At 42.0% G+C, this 20469-nt stretch overlaps 1 protein-coding gene across 3 annotated transcripts in view; it reads left to right on the top strand.

Moving 5' to 3' along the window:
* Positions 1 to 20469, top strand: part of LOC136625751 (C4b-binding protein alpha chain-like) — a 603882-nt gene that overhangs the window by 61955 nt on the left and 521458 nt on the right. For all 3 annotated transcript variants that reach the window (XM_066600213.1, XM_066600212.1, XM_066600214.1), the window contains 5 exons: positions 3612 to 3791; positions 3962 to 4144; positions 5389 to 5485; positions 11016 to 11092; positions 16086 to 16265. In XM_066600213.1, the coding sequence (XP_066456310.1) occupies positions 3612 to 3791; positions 3962 to 4144; positions 5389 to 5485; positions 11016 to 11092; positions 16086 to 16265 (717 nt within the window). The remainder of the gene's footprint in view (positions 1 to 3611; positions 3792 to 3961; positions 4145 to 5388; positions 5486 to 11015; positions 11093 to 16085; positions 16266 to 20469) is intronic.

Below are 20469 nucleotides of genomic sequence, written 5' to 3' on the forward strand. Positions count from 1 at the left end.
TTCTTTGTTTAATATTTGTTTAATATACTGAGTGAAGTGATTCTCGGGACAGCTTAAGATGCCTAAATGATAGGCCTATGGGAGCCCCATATCATAAAGTATCATCTGTGAGAGTTAGACAGCAAATGAAATGGACATTTACCTTCTGTGTCCATAACAATCTAGGGCAAATTGCAGCCACCACATATCATCCTTTGGGTGTTTTCTCTTGCTGTAGTAAATTGGTTCCTGATGAATTGTTCATTCAACAGAAACGCATTGAACCGAACCAGATTCTTACAAATCAAAGAAATTCTCACCTACAAATTGAAAACTAAGAACTGTCAAATTCAATAAACCTAGCAATCCAGGCACCAGAACTAGTTCTGGAAATTGACTCACCATCTGCTACCTGGGCTTTTAAAGGAGTGCCTATTAGCGAGTCTGGTTATTGAGGTTAATTCCAAAATTGTGCACATTCCATTTGTTGTCTAACTCTCACAGATGATACTTTATGATATGGGGCTCCCATAGGCCTATCATTTAGGCATCTTTTCACTCAGTATATCTGTGTTTAGAGTTCTATTACTACTAATACACCACCCAGCTGCACTATTGCCGATATTCAATAGGGGTACTTGGTTGCAATTTTGCACAGATGGGGACTCTGTATCAATAAGGCCTTTCCTGGGTGAATGATACATCTGATATTCTGTTATCACCACCGAATTATTTAGTCATTGATACTCTTGTCCCTGGACACATTCTATTCTGTCCAAATGTGCTAAACCTGGTACACCAAGACTTCTGTACAAGAACCTCTTATTCCAAATAAGAACTAAAATAGTTTGCTTTGCAGTTTATATTTTAGGTGGTGGGATAATTGTTTGTAGATTCTTCATATAGATTTTTACTAGCCCGAGATAGATTTTATACTTACTTATACTAATAGGGATCAGGCCAGTAAATTTGTTTAACATACTATGTTGCTATGTTCCTATGTTCGGTCAGCACTGTGTATATTGTACTAGGAGTTCACTCTGAATGTGTGAAGGATTACCTGGGAGCAGTTTTGAATGATCTGTGTAGATTATACTAGGATAGTACGCTGGCTGTACATATGTAGTTTACAGTACAGTAAATTGTTTATTTTAATTATTTTTTAATTTAACATTTAAATTTGGTGACTAAAAATTTAATTAGGTTCCTAAAGTTTTCAGTAGCCAGTGGCTCTTAGTTGATATTGTCAGTCTGCAGGACTGCATAGTCAGATTTTTCAATATGATGCATAACATGCAGTTGCCATTTCATCCACAAAACAGCAGTTCTTGTGGAATGTTACACAAGATAAATTCACGTGCTTCATAAACAGCTAGCTAAAAAATCCAGACTTTGTTCTTCAAGTAATTAAAAACATGACATGCGGGGGGATTCCCATTATGCAGTCATTAGTACCTACCCAAAGCGGACCAAGGAAGTGTGTTGACCGAGCGCAAACCCATGGGGGGGAAACAGTGGGGACTAAGATGGAAATCACTGTTCCTCCCGGAAGGTCCCATGTGACCTGGCTCGGCGCGGCACATACAGTGGTAAATTGCACATTTCTTATTACGTGCTACCCATGGAGTCGGGCAGGACAAGATGGTGATACCTCAGTGGGGTGCTACTTGTTGAGTCAGGTAAGGGAAGATGTTGCTTTGTCGTGACACTAGTCCGTGTACGGGTAGGGACTCATTCCAAACAAAATTATAAATGCAAAAATTGGAGAAATAAATATAACGGGGTAGACCCTCTATCCCCTTGGAGAACATGGTGTGGTACCTCAGTGTAGTTGATGACTTGGTAGGAAACAGCTTTATTCTTCAAGAGCAGTGGAGAGTGCAGATTAACTTGCTTCTTATTATTCACATGAGATGACCATGGGATAAACAGTCTCATTTTCAGACAATAATTATTATAATACAGTTTCTCAGGGAATTATCAGTATCTAGGCTGGAGCATATTGCTTTAGCTTCCACCTTTTTTTTCCAGGCTGTGCTGACTTAGATTTCCTTCTTTCCTCTTCTCTCTCTCTTCCCGTCCTCTAAACAGTTATTCCTCTTGAGTACTCACACTTAAGATATTTTCTACCCACCGCACTGGTTGCTCTCTGGATGACTTGGTACAGGTGGTCTCCTTGTTCCTCTCTGGTGTCTATCTCAGGTTTCCTTGGACTATACTACCTTCACCCTGCCCGTTCTTCTTGTTATACTGTCACACTAACCCAATCTGCAAGGGGGACCCATTATCCAATCCCAGGTGGTCTCTGTTCCTGATGCCTGGTTGACCACTCCCCCAGACTGTTACTAGGTTACCTGTACTAACCAAGGTCTGGAGAATATTACCAGTACTAAAGTGAAGTGCTAGAGTACCCAACTCTGGGGTACTACAGAAGGACAACTGTTGACAAGTTCTTGGGCACCCAAGGCTCATTTATACACATAGTCAGCAATGGATACTCAGGCCGGTCCTGTCCCATAGATGAGCTACTGTAGTATAAATTAGTGTTTTTATATTACTCATTGATCCGCTACAGATATGTGTAATATCTGCAAAATGAATAGACATGCTGCGTATTTTTAAACTACAGCAGTTTTTAAATTTTATGCTTTTCCGTAGCAGAAAAAAATCTGCAACATGTGAAGGAGATTTGTAACATCTCATTTACTTGCCCTGTGATGTAAATGCTGCCAAATTTCTACATTGATTCTGCTAGCAAAAATTCTGCAGCACTTACAAACAGATGTTGCTGCTTCCAGAAACTGTCATTCCAGGATAGGTAGATTCTCAGTCACTTCCCAGTGTCCTTAAACACCTTTCCCCTTGTGAGGTAGTTTTGGCACGGAAGGCTAGCAGGACCATCAGCTGATTGGTATTGGAAAGATGAACAATTGGGCTTGAATGAAGATACAGTACTCAATATCACTTTATCGTCATGGACTTTAAATGAGATAAAAATTCCAAAGGCGCTACGTCCGGTGACTTTGGTAGCCATTCTTCTGGACCTCTATGTCCAATCCAGTGCCCAAGGAATTGTGCATCCAACCATCTTGTACAGCAAAGTGTGGAGATGCACAATCCTGTTGAAAGTAACGTGAGAACTTACTGCTTTATCGAGCACAAATGGGAATATGGTATCCTCTAACAAATGGAGGTACTCCTCACTATTATGTGATCCTGCAATGAAAAAAGGCCTTGGATGTCACATAATTTACCAACTTTGCCTCTAAAACAAGTAAAGATGAGGCAAAACTGACACTTCCAATGTGTTCTAGCCATGACCAATTTATCCCTTTTGAAAAACTTGAGCTGAATTCAATACTTCAGAGTTCATGATGGCCATCAAACGCCTCCTATACAAAACAATGCAGCCTCCCTCCAAATTAATACTTTCACACATTGGAAGTCAATCTTCTCATCATTACACCAATTAAATGAGTGTGTCCGGACTTTTGCCCCATACTGTACATTTTTGGCATGTATTCCTTGTGTGTAGTTAACTTGTATTATTTGTGTTGATGTTGACGAGTACTGTATATAAGGAGTTCAATATTGCAAAGTGCTCACTTTTATATTTTTCTATCTATTCTTAGCTGTTCTATGTCCTTCCCCAAAAGTGGACAATACAGTAGAATTGTTCGAATATAGAGGCCCATACAAAATGAATTCTATTGCAAGATTTAAGTGCAAACAATCATATAAATTGATTGGATCTGATACTGTGAAATGTAATCAAAATTGCAATTGGGAACCCGAGCTGCCGAAGTGTATTGGTAAGTGTGTACTCTAAAAGTATATCCTACAAAGAAATAGGCATTCATTAAACCTGGGGAGGAAAGTATCCATGTAGCAGCCATGAGTGTTACAGGATCTATCCCACTTTGGCAATGCTGATCTTTATAGATTGCATTCATTAACCTGTTAGTTACTACCTCTCTTCAAGGTATTTGCTCTGAAGTTCCTTACATCCCATATGCGGAACTAGTGGAACCAACTACTGATAGAAGTTTCCTTGAAGGCACTATATTGACGTTCAAGTGCAGAGAAGGCTATGAACCTGTTGCTGATGTGATGAATACAGCCACGTGTTCAGGGTTGCGTTGGTCTTTTCAAACGTTCTGTAAACGTATGTATCCTTTTATCTTTTACAATATACAGAAAGACTTTTAAAAAGTATGGAAATTAAGCTTGAAGTGGATGTGTCACCATAATTTAGCATATTTAACAGGTCTGTTTGGCTATTAAAGGATCAAAGGACACAAAAATATTTGCTAAAAAAAACCATAAGGTGGGTTTATAGTCTGGTGTATTCATAGGGAGAGCACTCACCCCACCAACTAACGACTGATAGCTGCTGTGTATGTGCCTGTATAGACTGATGCCTCAATCATTGGTGAGCTGGTCAGGAGGAGCTGGGGGAGCGAGCTGCTCATGAATACACCAGACTCATAACTATGCCTCCGCTCAGAGGCGTAACTTAAAGCTCCTGGGTCCCAATGTAAAACCTGTAACAGGGCCCCCAACTACAATACTTTATTCATAGTACTGGGCTCTCTATATGGAGAAGAGAGGTCTTATGGGCCCCCTAAGACTCGTGGGCCCGGGTGCAACAGCATTCCCAGCATCCCCTATAGTTATGCCAGTGCCTCCGCTGTATTCTTTCTTAGTTCTGTTAACCACATGGCACAATAATTTAGGCCATTTTGTTTAACAGCTCAGTAGACCTTTCGGTATAATATGTTGCCCTTAAATAGAGCAGCAAATTATGATGACAGACCCGCTTTAATTATTCTAGAATGAAATTTTGTAACTGTCCTACATCCTTATGCATCCATTAAATTCTTTACTGCTTTCAGAATAAATGTGGTTTTACATCTGTGCTGGAACCTTATCAGCGCTTTTTCTCCCGGCAAAAAAAAAATGGAAAATTGAGCGGAAACCGAATGGACCCCATTATTATAGTCAATTTTATAGTCAATTTGGCGCTGTTAGTTTCCGTCGTAAGCTGAAACCATTCAGCCAGGGAATTCTCCTTTTCTGCTCCCCAAACATAGCAAGAAACTGGAATCCCCGACGCAAATGTGAAACCACCGTAACAGATTTCTTACAACTAAGAGGTGACTACAATTGTATCTAATTGAAATTTAAAAGTGTACAGTCTGTGTTATGGTTTTTAACTGAAAAACATACAGCAGCACATACTACGGTTTTCCGATTGATTTTATGGGGCCATGGAATACATGCTGAAATCCATGTGAAAATTCCACTCTGAACATACCCTTCCACAAATACTGTTTAATCATAAGTGTTCTAGGAAAATATGGTGTAATAGTTACTGATTTCATTTTTTAACCGTTTTCTCTCACTCAGCATTAACATGTGTGAAACCAGAAGATGTTCCTTATGGAAGAATCATTTCTGGTTCATTTCTATATGAAAATAGTATAATGTATGCTTGTGAGATTGGGTGAGTAAAATTAAAATTAATTTACTGCATTTTTTGCACTATAAACACACATCAGACTGTAGGATACAAGCAGGTTTAGGCAATAGAAAAATAGAAGATAAGATAAAAATAATTTGTGCTGTGGTCAAAAGCACTGGAGCAGTAAGTGTCACTAGCTCCGCTGATCTAGGGTAAAAGCAGAAGTTAGCATATTATTCCCTGGTGATCTAGGAAAACATAGGGGTTAATAATATTTGATAGTTTGCGGTTTATATATTTTATTTCCTAGTGGTCAAGGGTCCAATTAGGAGTCAATACCTGGTAGCTTATTAACTCTGTGTGCCCCAGTGATGTGTCCTGCGGTCTGGGCGTTCTATATGATGAGGCTATATGTGCACATGACACAGATTAGTGCCTGGCAGAGAGAAAGGCACAATAAAGGCCCTGCTTGTCGGCAGTTAATAAGATGCACACACTTTTAGGCAACATTTAGGCCTCATGTCCACGGGGAAAATCAGGCCCACCGCAGATTCTTCATGGAGCGGGTCTCTCCTTTCCCAGGGACATGAGGCTAAAAAAAAGAATTCACTCACCTGTCCAGAGGCTGCGGACCTGCCCTCCGTCGTGGCCGAATCTTCTTTCTTCGGCCCGACGGATGTGCTCGGCACGCCGGCAGCGTGCCGCACGCATGCGCCAGGCACTCCATTTTTTTTTAACCCCTGCTCTCCCGCGCAGAGAACAGAAATTCAGGCGCGGGAGTACTATGGATCCGGACAGCTTCCATAGGCTTCAATAGAAGCCTGCGGGAGCCGTCCCCGTGGGAGACCTGCACTAAAATGGAGTATGCCGCGTTTTTTTCCCGCACACGCAATCAGCGCCTCAAGGGGAAAATGACAATCGCAGGTATTTAACTACCTGCGGGTGTCCAATGCATCCCTATGGGGCGCGGATCCGCGTGCGGGAAAAACGCTGCAGATTTTAAATCTTCTTTTTACCGTGGACATGAGGCCTTAGGCCTCATGTCCACTAGAAAAATGCAATCCGCGCAGAATCTGCGGATTTGCTTTAAATCGTATTTTTTTTGTATGCAGATATCCGCACACATTGCTATCAATGTGATAGCAATGTTGCCAATCTGCGCGGAATCTGCGGCAGAATGGAGCATGCCGCGTTTTTTCTCCCACGCATGAAAAACGCAATTCTTTTAAAATGCCATCCGCGGGTGCAAAAATCTATTTAATGGACCGCGGATGGCCAATGATTCCCTATGGGCAAAATCCGCTGCGGATTCCACGGCGGAAATCCGCTGCGGAATCCGCAATTCCATTTAGCTAGTGGACATGAGGCCTTAGTTTGCTTTCACACAGCAGGGAAAATCACATGAGATTTGTGCATGGCGAGACACACAAATGGGTCATACTCATATACATGAGTGATTTTTTTCCCCTGCAGCACGGTGCAGAAAAAAATGGTGGCATGTCCTATATGTGGGCTTTACCTCGGAGTCCCTTGCCAATTGTTTTCCATAGGCTAGCAAAAACATTTCACAGCATACGAGGTGCACGTGAGTGTGAAGCCAGATTTCCCATTGAAAGCAGTGGAAAACACTTGCCGATCGCTACTTCGCTGAAGTGATGTGGGGCACTTTTGAAACAAAAACGCCTCACATTTGCGGAGGGGAAGGGGGGCTGAGACGACCCGATATCGTGCTCGCCCGTGTGAAATTAGCCGTAGTCCTGCAATAATATATATTTCTTATAGCCTGTAAAGTATGGTAATTTAATCATTCCATTATTTTCTGATTCTTCTCAGTAAGATCTTGTTGTCAGTAGATATAAACACCAAAACACTTGTCTACATTTACAAAGTGTCTTAGACCCAATGTCTACGGGCTGATCTGATTTGCGGAGATCCACAAATCAAGCCGTACATAGGGATACACGGGCGTCCGCAAGTGAAATAAAAGCATGCAGATTTGGTTTGTGGACCTTTTAGTCTGGGAAGAAAAATAAATTTAAAAAAAATTTTGCAGCATGCTCCATTTCACTGTGAATCCCACATGGACGGCTTCCATTGAAGTCATTGAATTGAATTGCGGATGGGCCGCTGATTCCGCGGGTAAGCAGGAGTTAAAAAAAACAAAAACCTATATCCACTGCACATGTGCGGCTCTGCGAGGCCTGTGCTTCTACACACAGTTCTCTAACTGGTTTTAAATAATAATAAAGAAATTGGTGATGTAGTCCTTTTAAACCCTGAGGTCAGGCTCCTTTAGTTAGACACTAGGTGATATATCTCCGTTTTTATGAATAGCAGTCCTTGAATATACAAAGTGCTCTATCTCTATCATTGCGGCCAGGTCGGCTGCAGCGTCAACATCGCGGCTTGTCTGGCTGCTAGCCTTACCCTTATCTTTTATGTTAGGTTAGAGTAGTGACTCTGTATGCCCCGTAAATGTGGGCTATCAACAGAGAATCTAGTGTTCAGCTTGTATGACCGGCATATGGTTTATATCTCGCATGCCCATCTAAACAAGCTGTTACACTCAATTAGTGTCTGTCTTCATCAGCACAGACAAACAAAAAACTGATTGCTCACCTAACGTTCCATGCCTGTTAAATACTGGCTTCCAATAGATAACCTAGTGTTCAGTTGATATGACCGGCATGCGCTCCTGACTTAGATACACCTATATCTGTATATATGAGAAAGCTGCCTCACTTCACTAGTGTCTGTTTTCATCAGTACAGACAAATCTAAAATCTAATCGCTGACTCTTTTGTCCTGGCCAAAAAACAAACAATAAAAGCAGTGATCTTTGCTCTACTCAATAAGGGTGGGTAATAAAGTCTGCCTGTATCTGCACAGACTAATCAAATAAATGTGACCACCTCCTTTGGCGTCCTGATTAAAAAACGGACCCCAAAGGTAGTGAGTCATATTTTATTGAACATGGGTTTGGAGTATATTCTGGTTTGTCATTAATCAGTATAAGACAACGTGAATAAACTTTATCACACACTCTTGACGTCCTTAGTAAAAAACAGACCTATAGAGTAGTGAGTCATAGTTCTTTGAACAGGGGTGTGAAGTAAATTAAATCACACTATGAAAGTTATATACGGTCTTTGACAACTATATCTGGTATAACAAAGCAGTTTCCATCCTGATGAAGTAACACAAAGTTGAGTGTTATAGAAACACGTTGATGGAAAGAAAAGATGGAATAAAACAGCTTAAAGCTCCATTTCCGCTACTACTGAATGAAAACCACTCTGTTTTTTTTATTATTATTCTTTGTGATACATAAAAGAAAAAGAGATTGACAGAGATACGTTATCAGCATATGTGAGTGTGTCTGCTTGCAAACAGATAAATATAACACACCTGCTATGTGGGTATAGAAATGAAGTAAGTCTGGGTCATGTTAAATAACGACTCTTGACTACTAGTGTTTGTCCAAATATACTCTAGATGGTCATCAGTACATAAGAGAGTGTCAATTCCCAGATTAATGACACCTTGTATGATCTGGATAGAAGAAGATAGTGGTCTTATCTTTGGATAAATAAAGAGGTATAACAAAACACTGTCTATCTAGATACATCCTAGATTAAGGACAAATAATTGTTTTAAAGAGAAAACTCTTTTTTTGTGTGTACGTATACGGCTCGTTTAAGCTTATATAAATAATTATTTATTAGTGAAGTTCTTTTCTGTGAAGGCTCAACAATAAATTTAAAGAACTTTAACGCCACTGTGACTTCTTGAATATACAAAGTGGGCCACAAAAATAAGCCCAGCACCACACTCTTATGAAAGCTGAGCAAAAGAAAATCTGTGTTGCCCATAGCAACAAATCACAGCGCAGCTTTCATTTTACCTCAGCAGTATAAGAAATGAAAGTAGAGCTGTGATTGGTTGCTATTGGCAACAAAAATTACAGGGAACGTTAGTGAGTTTTTCGTTTTTAATCCTGTCAGTATTCATCGCCTGGTGCTGAAGAATGCTCATGCAAAATCTCCCCAAAGCGAACCGGAACTGTGGATTTGTATACGACACAAACAGATTGATCCTACATAGACCTACACAAACAGTATGTCTTGCCCATACAGTAAAACTCACATAGTATGTCTCCGCCACAAACACAGTAAATCATAGAATGGCAGAGTTGGAAGGGACCTCCAGGGTCATCAGATCCAACCCCCTGCTCAGTGCAGGATTTACTGAATCATCCCAGACAGATGTCTGTCCAGCTTCTGAAGACTTCCATTGAAGGAGAACTCACCACCTGCCATGGCAACCTGATCCACTCACTGTCTAATATTTAATCTGTGTCTCCTCCCTTTCAGTTTCATCCCATTGCTTCTAGTCTTTCTTTGTGCAAATGAGAATAGGGCTGATCCCTCTGCACTGACAGCCCTTCAGATATTTGTAGACTGCTATTAAGTGTCCTCTGAACCTTTTTTACAAGCTAAACATTGCCAGATCCTTTAACCATGCCTCATTGGACACAATTTGCAGACCGCTCACCATCTTTGTAACTCTTCTCTGAACTTGCACCAGTTTGTCAATGTCTTTTTTAAGTTGGGGTTCCCAGAACTGGACACAGTATTCCAGATGACGTCTGACTAAAGAAGAGTAGAGGGGGATAGTTACCTAATGTGATCTAGACTCTATGCTTCTCTTAATACATCTCAAAATTGTGTATGCCTTTTTTTGCTACTTTATCACATTGTTGACTCATGTTCAGTCTGTGATCTATTGGTATATCTAAGGCCGCCTGAACACGAATGGGTTGCATTTCATATGTGGAATCCCACAGCAGAATCTGGCCCTGACCGCATCCAGCGACCCTGCATACCTGTCATTTTCTTTCTGCATCTGTACTGCGGATGGTCGCAGCTATCTGGCGTTAGACATGCAGTACAGGTTTTTTTTTCAAATGTTTATTTTTCCTGCACCGTAGCTAGACGATGACGCGGGTCCCGCGACCTTTCCGCAATGTCAATTCTGGAAGGGTCTCAGGTCGGACAGCTTCCATTGACTTCAATAGAAACAGTCTGTGTGGAACCTGCACGAAACTGGAGTATGTCGCTATTTTTTCTCCGCGAGCGAAAATCTCAATTGATTTCCACTCACGTGCAGGAAGAATCACTTTTCCATAGCATGCTATGGATAGTATTTACGGCGGACGCCCGCCCCGGCTTTCGCAATGCAAATTTGCCCTTGTGCAGCTGGCCCAAGTCTGTTTCACATGTGCTGCTTAGCCCAATTACTCCAATTTTGTATGTGTTTTTTTTTCATTTTTCTTGCCCAGATGAAGGATTTTCCATTTCTCTTTGTTAAATACCATTTTGTTAGTTTCCGCTCGCTGTTGAAGTTTGCCCACATCTTTTTGAATATTTTTGAATCTTCCGTCTTCTCCAGTGTTACCTATCCCTCCCAACTTTTTGTCATCAGCAAACTTGATCAGTTTCCTCTCATTTCCCTTCTCTTAATGTTTTAAAAGTAGATACTTAAATGTTTGCCCTTTTATTATCATTTTTAGGTACAGAATTAAAGACATCGCCTCTAGAAAATGTTTAGCAGATCAATCTTGGAGTTTGCCAATTCCTGAATGTAAAGGTACAGGACTACATCAATGATTATCATTCATTTTCTGCATAGAGAAAATCTTAAGCAACCTCTTAAAACCATGTAGTTTTTGTATGTAACCGAATTTTAAATATTTCTGGTGTTTGTAGCTCTATTTTTCTGATACTGAGCTCTAAACCCTCTGCATAAAGAAAACGCTAAAGACAACCTGTCAGTAGATTCCTGCTGTCCAAACTAGGGGCAACTTGAAATTTTGACAGGCTCCCACATTACAAAGAATCATGTTTTATTTTGAAATACTGTGGCGTTTTAGAGAAAAAAATGTGCCCATATTTGTTAACTACGTCTGTTAACTGTGCTGTAATAAGATGCGCCAAATTGCTTAAGATGTGCAAGGCTCTTAATATATGGGGCACATCCTATGGCACTTTGTGTGCTAGAAATCTAGTCTATGCCAGCTATAAGCTGATATAGCTATGCGCCATAATTTACACTAATGTGTGGGTCAGATTTCAGGAAATGCTATCAGAAACTGTCGGAAAAATTTTAGATCTGCTGCATGTTAATTTAGGTTGCGTTTTGGTTGTGGATTTTCCATACTGAGTTCAATGGAGAAGTCAAAGTCTATCTACAGTTGCAATCAAAATTGTTTTACCCCCATTGCAAATTAGGCTTTTTTAACAAATTTACTGTTACGTTCGTCCTGGACTGTCAACAGGAACCTGGTATGAGGGCAGCCAGAACAGATGTGTAAACTAGCTATACAGGTGGCTAGATGCAGGCCGAACTGAAAAGTGAGGTAATGGACAGAGCGAGGCACTCTGAACCGCTCAGACTGAATCCACCTCGCAGCAGAGCACTCATCCCAAAAGGGACAACCCCACTTTCTTCTACAGGGACGGGACTGGGGTCCGAGGGGAACCAGAGTGCTGGCAACCAAGGAACAAGACAGAAACAGACAATAACTAAAAGACAAGAGCAGTAGAATACCAGACAGACAACAGATACAAACCAGAACACAGGCGCTCTGAGTTCCCTGAGACTGCCAGCTCAGGGAACACTGTAAATCATCGGCAACTCCTAGCCAGGACAGCTGGATTAAATAGGGAAGAAGGAGAAGCTGATTGGTTGACAGAACTGTCAATCACTAGCCACACCTCGCTGACACTTGCAGGACTTCTTAATCTGGACTAGTAAAAACAGGAGATGTTAACCCTAACTAGTCAGGATAGAACCCACAGAAACAAAGGTGTGCTGGCAAATACTAGCCCGTGTGCTGACTGTGACGTGACATTTAGAAACTTTCAGCTGTTTAAAAAATGAAAACAAACAAGAACAACTTAAATAGCTCAACACAGCTAACAAATAGTCTCTTCAAACTCAACACAAAATGCCGCAGTCTTAGAATTAGGTCTCATGTTCATTTGCACTCATGGATACCACTGCTGAATCCCACAGTAAAATCCATGCGTGCCCGCCGCCATGGAGAGGGAAAATACATTTTCTTACCTCTCCGGACACTGCGGGGCTCTCCTCTATGCAGGCCAGATCTTCTTTTTTCTGGCCGGCCGATATGCCTGGCAGGCAGGCAGCAAGCCGCGCGCATGCGCTATGCACAGCTTTTTTTTTTAATCTCCTGCTCTCCGGTGTATCCGCGGCACAGCACAAAGACAACTGTGGCTGTGCTGTGGATACGGACTGCTTCTATAGGCTGCAATGGAAGCCGCGGGGGCTCTCCGTGCTGCAGATCCGCAGAAAAATACAGCATGCTGTGATTTCTTTCCGTGCGTGCGACCCGCAGGTAGGGAAGAAATCCCATCCACATGCTTTTAGCTGCTCTTCGGATGCTAATGCATCCCTATCGGCAGCGAGACACATGGATATCCCGTGCAGGCGCCACGCGCAGATTTTATAAATAAAATCCGCATGTGGACATTGGGCCCTAGGCCTCATGTCCACGGGGAAAATCAGATCCGCTGCAGATTTGTAACGTGGATTTGGGCTGCGGATGCACTGTAATTCTCTTTTATTTTTCATGCGGGAGATCAATTGAGCTATGTGCTCTATGAGCTCCCGCACGCGTGATCCGCACTAAAATGGAGCATGTCCATTTTTTTTCATGCTCCAGAAATTTTTAAATTCACTTTTAAATACCATCCGCGGGTATTTATCTACCCACGGGTGGTCAATGCATTCCTATGGGGCGTGGATCCGCGTGCGGGAAAAACGCTGCGGATTTTAATTCTTATTTTCCCCGTGGACATGAGGCCTAAAAATCTGCCGCGGATCACCCGCATGTGGATCCGCATCCCATAGGGATGCATTGACCACCCACGGGTAGATAAATACCCGTGGATGGTCAATAAAAGTGAATAAAAAAAAAATATAGCATGAAAAAAAAACGTGACATGCTCCATTTTCGTGCGGGACTCCAGAGGGGACGGCTCCCGCAGGCTTCTGTTGGAGCCTATGGAAGCCGTCTGGATCCGCGGGAGACCTAAAATAAGAATAACTTAAGCGCAGCGGACCGGGCACGTCTTCTCTTCTTTACAGCCGGATCTTCTTGCTTCGGCCTGGCGGATGTGCCCGGCGCATGCGCGGCATGCTGCCGGCGTGCCGAGTACATCCACCGGCCGAGGAAAGAAGATCCGTCCGTGAAGAAGAGAAGACCTTCCCGGTCCGCTGCGGGTAAGCTTATTCTTATTTTATTCTTCTTTTCAGCGCTCATGTCCGCGGGGCAGGTGGAACCCGCTACGGATTCTCCGTGGAGAATCCGTAGCGGGCCTGATTTTCCCCGTGGACATGAGGCCTTAGGCCAGGCTCACACAAGCGGGTCGGATTCCGCATGCAGGAGGCTCGCAGTAGATTCCGGCTGTGAGCCTGGCCAGTGACCCTGCATGCCTCCTGTAACTGTACTGCGAATGACCATGGAGGCTCTCAGGCAGTCATTCACAGTACAGTTTTTTTTGTTTATTTGCATTTTCCTCGCTGTCGCTTAGCGTTCATTAGGGTACCCGAAGCCCATACACAATGTTAATTACGTATGGGCTGCGGGTCGGACAGCTCCCATTGACATCAATGAAGCATACTGTCAGTTTTCTTCGCGGAATGTATAATTTCGATCCATGAGTGTGAGCAAAACAATCGAAAATGCATTCCTCTCAATACCCGCGTTTTACTGTGGACCGCCTGCTCGGGTTACCATTTCTCTGCTCTGTTTTTGGAATTGAGAAACTGAATCTGGATCTGATTTTTCTGTTTTATTTTAGCTTTTGTATTTTAAAAACAGAGCAGAGAGACAAAAACCCATGAACTGAGCCTAGCACAAGCTTGAAAGCAGGTGTAGGCTTCCCTCACACAGCCGCTTTTTACCGCAATTAGCACGGCGCATTCAGCATCGCGCTAATCGCGGTATAACACTCCCATTATTTTCTAGCGCCACAATTTTCAAGCAGTGTCCGTTCTGTTTTAGGGCGTTTGGTGCACCTCATCAATGATGAGGAAAGCGAAATGCTGGCGTCGGCCGAAAACAAGAGTAAAACGCGGCAAAGCCTTATTCAACCACCTGAAAAGAATCCCTCTGAAGAGCACATATTTGTAAATCAGGAGTTGTCTCAAGCACACCTATTTCAACTAATCAAAGGCTTCATACATCAAATACCTGAACTGGCTAGGGCTTTGCTGACATTGATTGCATACTAAAAATAAGTCAAAAGAGGCATTCGAGATTTCAAGAGAAAAGATCATTGCCTTGGACAAACAATACAAAAATATAGCAAAGGCACTGAATGTGCCTAGAGTTGGACGGTTAGCTAACATGTTGAAAGTTAAAGGAACACTAGCTACCTAACCTGGATGTGGCAGAAACTGGAAGCTGTCACCGGCTGCCAACAGATTTGTTAGGAGGCAGGTGGTGAGAATCCCTTGAGTGACTGCAAAAGACCTGCAGCAAGAATTGGTGGCAGCAAGCACTTAGGTTTCCATTAGCATAGTAAGGCACATACTAATTGCTAAAGGTGTTCCCTACTGAACTTCAACACATACATCTCTACTGACCCAGAAGCCCAAGAAAAATCAGCTCCAATATGCTCAACATCATAGAAATAAGCCACAGAAGTTCGTTCTGTGGAGCAATGTAACAGAACTGGAACCTTTCAGACCCATGGATCAGTGGTATGTTTGGAGGAAGAAGAATGAAGCATGTGCTGAAAAGAACACCCTGCCTACAGTGAAGCATGACGGTGGCTTGGTGAGGCTCTGTGGCTGTGTTGCTTCTCTGGCACTAGAAATCTGCAGCATGTGAAAGGCAAGATGGATTCAATGAAGTATGAGGAATTCCTAGGAAAAAACGTCATGCCTTCTATGAGGAAGCTGAAGCTTGGGCGTCATTAGACCTCTTAACAGGACAACAATCCAAAGCATACCTCAAACTCCAACAAGGATTGATTCCAAAAGACGTCCTAGAAGATTCTGTAGTGTCTGTCACGGTCGCCTAACTTGAACCCCAAGAAAATATTTGGTGGGATTTAAAGAGGGCAATTGCAGCACACAAACCCGACAATATTACTAAATGGGAGGCCATCGGCCATGAGGAATGGGCTAAGATTCCTCAGGAACGCTGTCAGAAGCTGCTGTCTGTCTATACATCACGTTTGCAGCAGGTCATAACAGCAAAAGGTGCTTCACCAAGTACTAAAGTCGCTTGTCCTGAAGGAGTTGATTAATTCTAAGACTGCATTAGTCATTAAAAGTGGTATTTTGTGCTGAATTGGGAGAAACCCCTTGTTATATTAGTTGTGTTGAGCTATTTAAATTGTTATTGTTTGATTCTTTGCAAACAGTTGACAGTTTGTAAATTTGGCAAATTATTCTAATTTGCAAGGAAGGTTGAATAATTTTGATTACAACTCTATTTTAAAAAAAAATATATATATGTGTGTGTGTGTGTGTGTGTGTATATATAGATATATATAGATATATATATATATATATGTTGATTTATATGTTATTTGATCTGTTCCAGTTCAAACTTGTAATGCCCCTGAAAAGATACAAAATGGATGGTACAGTCCTATAATGGAAAAATACACTTATAACCATACTGTGAGATATACTTGTTCTAAAGGATTTCATCTTACTGGTCAATCCTCATTGACCTGCCAGGATAGCGGAAGATGGAATAATTATGAACCAGTCTGCAAAGGTAAGTTAACCATGTAAATATCTGTTATGAATCTAGGAGTTCACAACCAAGTCAGATCCAATCCACTGCACTGGAATACATTTGCTTTAAAAAAGGTACACCAAGCACAAAACAAAATACTAATGGATACAGAATAGGTGATGAATCTTAGAATTGAAGATGGTCCAATTGTTGGGACCCCTGTTTCTCCTCTAGTAGAGAGCCACAGCGGAGGTATGGTATATGGCACAGGCTTAGCTTGGGTCCTAGAAGTTAAAGCATCCAAGTTTGGTATAATTTGTCATTGTTTGACAGCTTAAACATCTGCTGTTTAACCATCTCTGTTGTGAACCTTCATTCTCATCCATGCAAGTTTAATTTCATGGTACATATAAGGATGCCTGTCCACACTCCAAGTCAGTACAGCTCATAGTGGTCACAGTGTCCTGCAGATAAACATGGCAGGAGACTGGTGTGATAACATAGGCTCTTCAAATTAACTTGACTACCACTTGATTATTATAGTTAATGGTTTATCTACATTTACCCAAGAATATTTACCATATTTACTGATTCTGCCTTTATTTTTGCTATTTGCTTTGAAATCTAGCATCCATTCAATTCACATCAGTCCCTATCTTCTTCACTCATTTATGTGCAGCTCAACTGGACTATTCACTTTCTTGAATCAGTTTAAAGAGAACTTGTCATCAACTTTGAGCCTCATAAACTATGTTATGGGGTTCAAAGGTGAGGGAAATGGGAGTACAGGAAGCTGTGTTACATACTTACCAGGTCCCCTGTTCCTACACTGTGCCCTCACGAAGGTGGTGTGCACATATGTAACGTCCTGTTAGAGACGCCAAAAGTTGTAGTGACACGGGAACATGAACACTGGACTTCAGTGTACTACAATTTCACTCGCTGTTGGTATGGCCGGAGGCCTTGTCCTTGTCACGGTTTAGCCGGGGGGCAAGATGAGAATGAATACTTGTGGAAATATATATGTATATCACGTCATGACGCCACCGTTCCTACACCGTTATTCTATACGGCGGAGTAATAAACACAGAGACTTGTGTATCATATGTCAGGACCTCAGGAACAGTTGAGACACGGTAAACTTTACTTTGGTAAACTTGAATAAACAGGCAATTACAGGTATCATTCGTGGCAGCAGTTACAGGCAGAAGCTCAGAGCTTCGGAGGAAAAATACACAGGAACAATACAGCCTTATAGTCCACATTATCTATATATCACCAGTCCTAGACACTAAGTATACTCTGGAGGAGGTGAAAGACAGGGTCCTCTCCACATACTCTCTGGCAAAAAAATTACTGAAGAAAAAGGCTTAGCATAGATGCACCCCGCATATTCTCCACGTTGGTGTCACAATCACATACCTCTGTGTGGTGATCCTAATGGCAGACGGCCACACAGGAAAAATTAATGCATGTAGTGTGAATGGGTACCTGTTTTTAGTGGACTGTGATTTGTTCCGCTCTTTCTCTGTACGGGACATACTCCCACTACATCCATTCTCCAAATGCTATGGGTAGTCTTTCCTCTTCCTTCATCTTCACCAACATGGAAGCTAAAGGTGCTGCAATGCAGCTCTGTGGTAGACCCAAGCAGCAGGTAAGATGGAACCCTACTCTAACACAGATTGAAGAAGATGGGCCCCCTCCCGCTCTCAGACACTCACTTTTATCACCTCACCTGTATCACATGACACAGTAGGATAGATACATTCAGCAGCAGAGCTGACAGGCAATGATTTTAGAGGAGTTAGCCCTTCAAATGCCGCAGCTGTGCAGCACACATACAGAAAATGGACATGGCAGTTTTGCACAGTGCATCCACATAATACAAAACATGTATGATATTTATGTTATGGACCAGGATGTTATTCTGGGACCCTACAGTTTCTCCCTACTTAAAAATAAGCCATCCTGGTGCCTCTAAAACAGAGTGTACAAATCCAGGGACATACCTAGGGACTATTACTGGAAAAGGTTCTGCGCAGTCATGGAGTGTGCAAGGCGAAACCTGTAAACACAATTCCATCCTCTGGTTACCTATGTATAAAGTTTAACCTACCCCCAGTGTACTAGTGACTTAAAGAAGTGTCATATTTGTGTAAGACTTTGGGTTTGTCACAGCGTGTAAGAAAATTGACTTGCAAGTACTTTTGAAAAATCTACCAGGGTGGACAGAATCCCAAACCACAGGTATTGCTATGGAGCGTCATACATAACTCTTTGCTCCAAAGACTAGTAAAAAATGAGATCAGTGGAATGACCATCACTGTCTCTTTAAGAGAATGAAACACACTGTGTGACCTACCCTTTCAGTGCTGGGTCGTAGGTTCAAATCCCATCAAGGATAATATTTTCATGGACTTTGAAAAATTTCATCCAAATGTTGCCCTTGGTCAGATTTGAACCTAAATGTCTAGCACTGCAAAGCAGCAGTGCTAACAGCTGAGTCACCACACTTGCCTGTTCTGCTCTAGAGGAGAACAACAAAAAAAGCGTTAAAAAACATCCAGATGCTGCCCTTGCTCTGATTTGAACATAGAACTCTAGTGCTTCAAGGCAGCAGCACTAACAACTGAGCCACTATGCTTGGACTACCTTTTTTTTGGAAAAAAGGGAAGACGGAGAAACACAAAAACAAAAGTTTATGCAGATATTGTCCTTGGACAGACTTGAACCTAGGACCACAACACTGCAAGGCAATAGTACTAATGACTGAGCCACTATGCTTGTTTTTCATTCTTCTCCCTCCTACTCCACCAGAGGAGAAGAACAAGAAGAAGATGAAGGAAAATAAAGAGAAGGTGAAGATAAGTATAATGAGAAGAATAAAAAGTAGAAGTAGGAGAAAAGGAAAAAGGAGATGAAGGAGAAAAAGAAGATATTCTCCTCCGTCTTCTCTTTCTCCTCCCCATAGAAGAAGCAGTAGAGGGAAGAATCTTGGTGGCTCAGTGGCTACCACTGTTGCCTTATAGTGCTGGGATTCCAGGTTCATGGCTGATTTGGATAGTTTCTACATAGAGTGTGTATGGTCTCTTTGTGTTTATTATTCTTGTTCTTCTCCATCTTCTGCTCCTCTGGAGAATGGAGAAAAAAGAAGTGGGGTGTATCAGTTGTTAACACTATTGCCTTGCAGTGCTGGAGTTCAAAGTTTAAATTCATCCAAGAGCGACATTTGGATGGTATTTTTATGTTCTCTTTATTCTTCCTGTCCTTCTCTTCCTCTGAAGCAAAACAGACAAGTGTGGTAGCTCAGTTGTTACCATTGCTGCTTTGCAGTGCTAGACTTGTAGACTCAAATCTGTCCAAGAGCAATATCTGGATGAAGATTTTCAAAGTCCATACAATATTGAGGTAACATGTATATTTGTAGAATCAAACAAGCCTTTTTTTAAATTGACAGTCAAAGCAAAGCACATTGTTACGTCCACCAGGCGCACCTCGCCACAGCACGGACACAGGTTGACGTTCACACAACGCAAAAAGAAAAAAACAAAACTATGCTGAACACTGAACACCACTCCAGGAACAATAGGATGGAAAACCTGTTCCTTACCTAACAGGGAAGTTAGAAGCCCCTACCTACAAGTAGAGTAATTGTCCTGATAAGGACATCCCCACTGTCTTCTCCTGGGCCCTAACTATCCTTTGCAGGAACCCCTATAGAAATGGACTGACACCACAAAAAATAAAAAATAAAGGTAACAAAAAACAACAGAAATGACCACCGGTACTTATCTGAGTTTGGAAGTATTTCACCCAGCATAAAGGCACCAACCTACTCCAATCACTCTTCTAAAGAACTGAAATCAACAGCAAGGGGAAAAGGGCATGGTAGTAATATGAAGGTTTCCACACCTGCTGATAGGTAGAGCAGCTAGCAATCGCTGCACAATGTGGATTAAATCTTGTCCTGCATAATAACAGGGTCAGACCCTTTGTTGTGGCCGCCATGCCACGACACCTTCATGACTGACAGGCCGCGACATATATGACAGCAAACTGGATAATATTGAAAGCCAATATGGTGGAATTCTTTTCCTTGATGCTTCCAGAGGAACTGGAAAAACATTTTTGATTAATTTACTCCTTGTTGGGATTCGAACACAGAATAATGTGGCACTTGCCATCGCTCCATCTGGGATTGCATCCACACTCATGGATGGAGAGTGAACTGCGCATTCAG

Source organism: Eleutherodactylus coqui, chromosome 4, assembly GCF_035609145.1.
Source record: "Eleutherodactylus coqui strain aEleCoq1 chromosome 4, aEleCoq1.hap1, whole genome shotgun sequence".
NCBI lineage: Eukaryota > Metazoa > Chordata > Amphibia > Anura > Eleutherodactylidae > Eleutherodactylus > Eleutherodactylus coqui.